At 37.4% G+C, this 9,397-nt stretch overlaps 1 protein-coding gene across 1 annotated transcript; it reads right to left on the reverse strand.

Annotated features, from left to right (window-relative positions):
- Window positions 1-1,567: 1,567 nt before the first annotated feature.
- LOC128639876 (uncharacterized) lies at window positions 1,568-8,925 on the reverse strand. The gene is made up of 6 exons (XM_053692104.1): window positions 8,813-8,925; window positions 8,430-8,537; window positions 8,062-8,201; window positions 5,745-5,841; window positions 2,960-3,084; window positions 1,568-2,805 (listed from the first exon to the last, which is right to left on the reverse strand). The coding sequence occupies exons 1-6, from the start codon at window positions 8,895-8,897 to the stop codon at window positions 2,629-2,631; spliced, it is 732 nt and encodes a 243-aa protein (XP_053548079.1). The 5' UTR covers window positions 8,898-8,925; the 3' UTR covers window positions 1,568-2,628.
- Window positions 8,926-9,397: the final 472 nt, after the last annotated feature.

Consider the following 9,397-nt stretch of genomic DNA (forward strand, 5'->3'; position numbering starts at 1 on the left):
TTTTTCAAATCAAGATAGCATGAGAACAAAGAAAAATTGATAATAGGAGTAAATTAGAAAGGTGCTTAAAATCTCATGCTCTATCTGAATTATGAAAGAAAAAAAATGGGTTTAGTATCCCTTTAATTGTCTTCGAAAATGAATAAAAAAGCAATAGCTCTCTTTTATTTTAATTCTCCACTAGGATTGCAACATTTGGGGACACAATGGGGACATGTCCATGAAATAAAACTTTTTTATTCAATGAGAGAAGTGGTAATATAACCTTTTTTTATTATTTTTTAATAAAAAAATGGACAGCTACACTAATACAATACCTGCAATTTTTTTTGTAAAACTTTATTAAAACATGCATCAAAGGTACACATAAAGGAGCACTCCGCAATATTGAAGATTAGGACAAAGGAGCATAAATTAACTTCATATTACCCTCTCAGATACCTTTCCCTTCATGCATTTAATGCCTAACAAACTGTATACAGCCAAATGTTTATGTTTCTTATATGTCACTGTGTATTTTTTATTTGGGGAACTGAATTTATCTTCTTCTTATTAAATATGGCATTCTGTATGGCATACAATTTTAAAACATTTTCCAATTTACTTCTATTATCAAATGTGCTTAGTTCTCATGCTGTTCTTTGTTGAAGAGCATACCTAGGTATGTAGATTCTATGTTTGGAGCACTGGAATGCCAGCTAGTGTTCTTGCAAATGTATCATATTTTTGCAAAACTGCTGACATATAGTTATTCAAATACATGAATGCTTCTGAGTCTAATTACCTGCTTTTCAAAAATGGATACCAAAATAATTAATTACATTTGATAACAGAAGTAAATTGGATTTTTTTTTAAGCTGTAGCTGTATACAGACGCATGAGAGATAATAACAAGAACATGAAGTTAGTTTTCTACATGACAGATTTTCTACTAGTATTTATTACTAGCATCAGCAATTTAGACTAAGGGAACGATTTTATCAAACAGTCAATCGGCCCCAATGCATCTGTTTCCGTGCAAGGCTTCAGGCTCGCGGGAAACAGGAATTAATAAGCAGCAGTCTTAAGACCGCTGCTCCTTAACTCATGCACCTCCTCTGAGGCGGCGGACATCAATCCGCCCAATCGTGTACGATCGGGTTGATTGACACCACCTGCTAGTGGATGATTGGCCACGAATCTGCAGAGGGCGTCATTGCACAAGTAGTTCACCAGAATTGCTTGTGCAATGATAATGCTGTCGGCATTCAGCGATGTCTGTCAGACATTGATAAATCATTACCACGGCCCGAATGGGGCCGTATACCCGTTTCTGCGCGAGCCTTCAGGTTCGCTGGAAACAGGAGTTAAGAAGCAGCGGTCTTAAGACCGCTGCACCTTAACTCGTCTACTGTCTCTGAGGCTGCGGACATCAATCCGCCTGATCGAATACGATCGGGTTGATTGACACCCCCGATTAGTCGCAAATCTGCAGGGGGCGACCTTGCACAAGCAGTTCACCAGAACTGCTTGTGCAATGATAAATGCCGACAGCGTATGCTGTCGGCATTTATCGATGTCTGGCGGATATGATCGCTACAGCGGATCATGTCAGATAGACCGATGATAAATCGGCCCCTTAGGCTTAAGAGCAATGTGATATTGCAGGAAAAATGAGTATGCTACCCAAAAAGAAGGTGTGAAAGTGGGTTGGTGCTTAGAAGTTTTGCCTCCCTGCTTAGGAACCTGACACAGGAATTAGGAATTCTGCTTTTTGCTAGGTAGTCTTAGCGTTCTTGTAGGACACAGGTGTTTAAATGTTCATTAACAGGATACATTATACTGTGCAGGGACATGAACACAGTTTAGAATTGTTATTAATCAAATCTAAAATGTATACTTCTCCATGAGATTTCTACTAGCAAATCTTTTAGCAATTAAAGTGCCACAACATAATACATACCCAGAAACATAAAGATGGAATCCACACAAAGAGAGCTGTAATGAGGCAATTGCAGTGAAGGGAGCTCTTTATCTGTATATGGTGACCTGTAGAGGAGTGATTTTGATATCATAACTGGGGAGGGGAAATTCATGGACTCCATACTTGGATGGGAAAACCGTAATATAGAAGTTTAGTACTGTGAGCATCAGTGTAACACAAGTGTCAATTATGTTACGTTATTAGAGGAAAGATTCTGTTTAAAGGAAGGAATATCACAGTCCTAAGTATGGTCACGATATGGGCACTTTATAGGTATGTGCAAAAGTCGTTATTCGGATATTCGTTTGTCAAACAAATACCAAATATGGCCACAGGTAGCAGCATTCAACTTTTTTTCCGAATATATTAGTGTTAATGTAGAAAACCAGATCTTTGTGTGTTGCACTTCAACACTAATATATTCCGGCACTGAAAATAGCCGAATGCTGCTACCTGCAGTCATATTTATAATTCATTTGATAGGCGAATATCCGAATAACAAATTTTACAAGTACCTATTTATTTTTTTATTATGGATGCTGATAATAAGCTAGTAATGGATATATTAATTTTTTTGAATGAATGTATTATTGTGTGAGAGAATGTAAGGGGCGTATTGCAAGACTGTAGTCATGTACACAAGGGAGCACTGGGTGCCCAAAAGCTCATAGCTTTCCTTCTAAGATAAGTGTTTTGAGGTCGGCTGTGGAATTAGCGCATAATGTAGTGTGTGACACCCTTCTCTTCTCCACCAATGATGCCACGGCTTCCCCAACCTCCAGGTGACTCACATAGCCAGGTCCAAGTCTATCTGGGGTAGCCACTCCCATGTTAATCTTCACCTAGAGATAAAAAGAGGGACTCAAAAAAATTATTTTGATTTTTTTCTTTAATATACAGTCCCTTTAAGTTAGTGAGTCAGAGCTAAGAATGGACAGTTCTCTCTTTCTTTCTTTTGTTGATGAGCAACCATTTTTGTTTCTCACTGTTACAAACCTCATTTAGTTTGCAGGGGACATCAGGATATTCTTCACGCACCACCTGAGAGAATGCCAGCGCCCCTGCTGCACCCAAGGTTAGGAACCCTGTTCCAGGCATCAAAAGACGCTCTCCAGCTCCACCTATGATAGACAAAAGAAAACTAGGTCATTACTAATAGAACTATATACAATGTTGCTGAGGTATTTTCAGCAGTTCAATAAATATAGGGACACATACAGTACAAAGTCATTTTGCTTACAGTAATGAAAGGTTGCAATAGTTACTTTTTTGACAAAGCTTTGTTTATTTTGGTTATATGAGTACTGCATGCTGATTATAGGTACTGGCGAATCATCATCATCATCATCATCAAAAGGGCCCATTAACAGGTCATATCTTCAAGATGTCTGAAATATATCACTGGTGACACAATCAGCCACTAACTAACTAGTTCTCATCCAAGGTAAACCTAAAAACCTAGCTTGTTATTTGTCACATGAAGCCTTACAACATTTTGCCGTAGGTACTACGTCACACGGTACTTTTTCCAGCGTACTATGTTAAAGTAGTACCTATGTCCAACACTGTAGCACATGCTGCGGTCTCCACTGTGAGCTTAGACAGTGGAGACTGCTGCTGGGGGCAGAAGGCATCTGCCTTAAAATAGTAAGTGAGCGGTGATCGTACACCCTTACTATATGAAGGCAGATAGCTGATCGTTAAAGAGAGGGACACTGTTTGTGTCGCTCTCTGTAATGATCATCATTGGTGCTGAGTGTGAGTGGTGGGAGGGAGGCTGGTGGATCGGCCCAGCGAAGTAGGTAGGAGGGAGGTGTGGGGTTCCCATACACTACCGAAAGATCAATGTGAAGAGAGAGGGAGGGATGGGTCCCTACGATATGGAGCAAACTAGGCTAAAGGGGGGGGGGGACCCTACACTACAGAAAAAGTGAATCTTGTAGGGTGAGAGGGGCCACTACACTACAGTAAAAATAAATTAATAAAATAAAAATTAAAAAATGTTAATTTGTTACTGGCAGACAGAGAGGTGTTTGGGAGGGATCAGTTAGGGATTAGGGGGTGGGAGGTGTCAGGTGGAAGGGTAATATCTACACTACAGCAAAAATTAACCTTACAAGCTAACTAATTAACCCTTTCACTGCCAGGAATTTCAGAAATGTGATGCGCAGCTGCAAATAGTAGCCTCCTAATTGATCAAAACTAATTGCAAAGCTGTGCATTCCTGCTATCTATGAACAAAGGGGACCAAAGCTTTTACAACCATTTGTCTTATGAATGCAGTAGTTGTGTGAAAATAATTTCAGTGACAAACCCAAAGTTTGCAAAAATGTTTTTTTTATTTCTTGTATCTGGCAGCAAAATAGTGGCATCAAATATACCAAAATGGGCATAGATCAATACCATGGGTTGTCTACTTTAGAAATTTACGGTATATACTTTTGGGGTTTAATTTTGAGAATTTGGGCAGTTCTGCTGTACCAAATTAGAGTTAGCCCATTGCATCATTTTAGACATAGCTTCAGAAAAAGACCTTAAAATTATCAAAAATAATATAAAATATATACATGTTTGGTCTTCGCTGAATCAGAGGATGCCAATGAACAAATTTTTTGATTTTGTAATACAGTTAGAAGCCTACACATTTTTGTGGAATGTGATAATCTTTTTATATATATTTTTTTACTTTTTTGGGTCATTTTACAATAATTTCAGAATTCTGTGAATAAGTAGCTAGTTGAAACTGAATTGAAAGTTGAAAACAACAACAAAAGGCTCTATTTCTGTTTACACTGAGTGATAGCAAAAATGCTAAAAATTCTCTGGTACTTTGGGCAAGTTTTTTTCTGAAATGCATGGCACTAATGGGGTTAAATGGACATGAAATCCATTTTTTTTTTTAAGATTCAGAAAGAGGCATATGGTTTTAAATAAATTTCAAATTTATTTATATTATTAAATTTTCTTCAGTTCCTTGGTAGCCTTTATTGAAAGAGCAGCAATCTGCTACTAGGAGCTAGCTGAACACCTCTGGTTAGCCAATGACAAGAGGCGTATATGTACTGCCACCAATCAGCATTGCTGTTCCTGAGCATACCTAGGTACGTTTTTAACAAAATATACCAATAAAACAAAGCAGATTTGATAAAAGTAAACTGAAAAAGCTCTTAAATTTCATATTATGCTTAAAGTGATGGCAAACTTTAACTAATCAAATGCCATAAATGTAATCTTTGCCATTGAAAAGTATACGTGTACCTTTTTTTTTGTTTTCAACCCATCTCTGAAAGGGTTAAATTAGTTCATATAGTAATGCTTCTATTGCAATGTTATGCCGGCCCACTTGGATGAACATCCAATCAACATGTGTGCCATTTGACAATCTTGAAGTCCAGCCCCTTTAAAGTCCTTAGAAAGCCTATGTAGAGAGTGGGTAAGACTATTCTATACATCACAGCCCAGCCAAAAGAGGATATGAAGGGGGGCGGAGGAACAGACAATACTAATTAGGATTATAACTATTTTATTATTAAATAAATATATAATAAATAAATATAAGTTTTATTTTGACTTTCGTGCCTCTTTAATACATGAGTACTGGTTGAATCGCCTGTATCTTTCTATTTAAATGGATTTTATTTCACTTTATTTTAAACAAACAAAAGAATAACTTTGTATACATGGTAAAACATTTTTAGTACTACTTCCCTTTCAGTTACCACCAATATGTGGGATTTATAAAGCCGTTTGCGATGCTTGCTTAAAAGAAGTTATATCCTACCTGTGATAAATGTGTAGGTGCCATTTGGATCATCCTTCACCAAAGGGAAGAAAGCTTTCCATGCGGTAAATGTGCTGAGCAGGAGGGTCTCAAGTACCTGCAGCGAAACATCAAGCATTATAAAGGTATAAAAAGCTGCTGTGTAACCTTTAATCCTCACATAGAAGGCAGTTATATAGCTAGAAATCACATAGTATACAGCCAGTAATTCCAACTGCATAAAGCAGGGGTGTATGTATAATAATTCACCATAACGATAGCAAATATATGATCAGTATTACCTGCTTTGGGCTAGATTACAAGTGGAGTGCTAAATATCGCTTGTGTGCAAGAAATATTAGCGCTCAACTGAGTGATACAAGTGCACGCTAATGTGCACTAGTATTGCAAGTTAAGCATAATGCAGACGTGAGCTCGCGTTCACATTCCTAGGAAGCATTGCGCTCAGAAGAGCGCACTTCCATAGGCTCCAGAGACGACATCAGAAAGTGCAGCGAAGGAGATAAGTAACGCAGTGATGGCAGCATATATAAATATATATGATTATATACATATATATGTATGTGCTAATATATGAATATACACATATTAACACATAAATATATACAGGTGGCCCTCGTTTTACAACGGTTCAATTTACACCGTTTCAGAATAACAACCTTTTTTTCCAGTCATGTGACTGCTATTGAGAAGCATTGAGAAGCAGTGCATTTATGAAAATAGCCAGTAGGTGGAGCTGTCCGCTTTTGTTGCAGCAAATGCCAAGCAAGCTGAAATTAATCAGTTTAACCAGACCTGAGCTATCGAGCAGATTTAAAAGGAACAAGATCTTCCTGTCTATAAATCAGTCCAGATTGGAATGCATAGAAAGAACCGTTTGCAGAAAAATGCAAGTGAAGTCTGTGTTGTGTGATTATTTTATTAGGTTTATAATGCTGTTTAGCAAATGTTTTTGTTCATTTAACTTAGTTTAATTATATATTCTGTGTTGTGTGATTATTTTATTAGGTTTATAATGCTGTTTAGCATTTTAAAGTCTTAATTTCAAAGCTTTAAAAATAATATATTAGGTGTTACTTATGACAATTTTGAGAGGTGCCTGGAACCTATCTCCCTCACTTCCCATTGACTTACATTATAAACTAGGTTTCAATTTACAACTGTTTAGATTTACAACCATTCCTTCTGGAACCTAACCCCGGTGTAAACTGAGGGCTACCTGTATATATATATAAGCATATACATATATATTTACTGGGAACACACGGTTCCTATAGACCGCAATGCTGCCAACTGCTATCTTTATTTATTAATAAAATACACTACACTGTATTTTGGGGACATTTGGGGCACATTTATAAAATTAACCAGAGATCTGATCTCTGGTTAATTTTATAAGCTTGCGATAGCAATAACCAGACACTTGTAATGGCTGGTTAATTATTGCACGCCTGCAAATCATAAAGGAAAAAGAGTATAAAATGTCATCTACATAAAATAACCCAAGGCAGAAGTCAGGCTCAAATTTCAGACACTAACAATCAATATCCTATTTATACAAATAAATGATATGGAAGAGATAGGAAGAAGAAAAAAAAAGATGAAGTCATTTCATAAAGTGAGGGGAATCAGTGAATCTTCGTATCTTATGTCTGGTGAGAGGGATGTTCATTTAACTTGTATATTAAGAGCAGTTTGTGCCTCAATTATTTCGATTCCCAAATTAGTTTTAGTGCATCCCATCTCCCATTTTAAATATATCAAAGCTCAACGCAAAAAAAGCTCAGTCAGTATTTAGAGCATCAACAAATGTGACAAGACATGGACATTTGTAGAAGGCTACAATGCTTTGATCCAAATAGATACAATCTGTCATATCACTCTGTCTGTCACATACAAAAAAAAGGTATCTTATGATAAAACTCACCAGTATACAAACTGATGCACTGCACATTCCACTAGGACAGGTTTTGGTCGTCCATATAAGAAGCAATCAAGTATTAAAGGGAAAGCATTGTCTTGCAAAAGACAACTTTTTTTTTATATATATATATGCAAACCATTAAAACATAAATTTGATGTTTATATATTTGATGAGAGAAAAAAGGCAGCCTTTTGTATACAACTGTCTTCTGGGTGTTGCTTGTGTGGGTTTTATTATAAGTCTTGCAGACCTTTTTTCGTTACTTGCTACTACTGCTGCACCTGGAACACTGCTTTTCAGAACCCGAATCATTCATACTCCACTAAGAATTTGCTGGCACCTCTAGCAGTTGAAAGAGTTAAAATACTAATTGTTTCCTGTTCCCTGTCGTACCCTCTGCAGTTCCTGTAGCGACTGTGTGTGTGGGGGACCTCCTTGCCACCAGCTGAACCCCAAAGAAGACACCACGTCCGTCACTTTCCCCACCCTGCTAAGCAGAGCAGCCGCCGCATCCTGCGCTCCCTCCTCGGAACCTGTGTGACCCAAAAAAAACACAGACAGTCAGACTGAGTGGCAGACACCCTCTAGGCAATGCAGAATGTGAAAAATGCCCAACTAGACAGGGCATGAGAAATGTAACAGGATAACAATACAAGCATTGTTACAATTCTTTTCTTAATATAATCTAAATGATGAATGATACAGCATATTATTAATACATTACCATATAAAAAGCCATATGTTGTGCCCTTGTTTCTTACCCACATCACCAACCAGGGTATGAAGGTTTCCTCTGCTTGACTCTGGCACAAAACTCTTTAGCTTCTCCAGCCTTGATGTATCCCTGGAAATAACTGCAACCTGAAATCCTATGGCAAAAAAACAACCAGGCTTGAATTACAGACATAACCATACAAAGTTGTAAAATAGAATTATATCAAAGATACCCAACAAAATGTTGACAGCATGTCATTCATCAGATTAGCCACATATTCCCAAATTAGAACACTTATCTTATCTATTAATTTGGTAGTTAAGATCTCTATCAGTCCATATTAACTAAAAGAACCAACTAATTCTCCCTGTGTGCCTTTGCTCCCTATTATTCTGTAATCAATTTCTCCATTCCCCTAGTTTTCCTCACCTTTCTCTAGAAGACATTTCACAATCCCTGAGCCCACAGTTCCAGCACCACCAAGAACCAAAACCAGCCGGCGTGAGGAAGACATATTAATGGAAACTGCTAGAGAGACAGAACTGAAGTATATTACCAGAAGACAGAGTGTACAGGGTAACACATTTAAAGCGAGACAGATAATGTAGAGAGAAATCAGCTTAGGCTCAATATTAATACTGTGCTTTCTCTGATCCCTCCCCAAAACCTTCACACCTCCTAAATGTCTCTCCCCAAAAACCAATAAAATCCCTCTGACTAAATCTCCTCCCAATGGGGAGGTTTCCATCAGCATTATCAGTGTTAATTATTTTTTTTCTGACTGTAAGCTCTGTGGAGCAGGGAAGATCTGCTGATATTATGAAAATCTCAAAACATTTGGTAATAATGTATTTCATGAGCTAGAGATTAATATATTTATTTACACAGAACTAGCAATGTACACAGTGCTTTGTAAGTAAGAGAGCATTTGCATTACAAAGCATGTAACAAATATGAAAAAAGTACAGACATTACAAGTTGATACCTTACTGCCAGATTTAAATGATTTTTGCA

This window comes from Bombina bombina, chromosome 1 (genome assembly GCF_027579735.1).
Source record: "Bombina bombina isolate aBomBom1 chromosome 1, aBomBom1.pri, whole genome shotgun sequence".
NCBI classification, from domain to species: domain Eukaryota; kingdom Metazoa; phylum Chordata; class Amphibia; order Anura; family Bombinatoridae; genus Bombina; species Bombina bombina.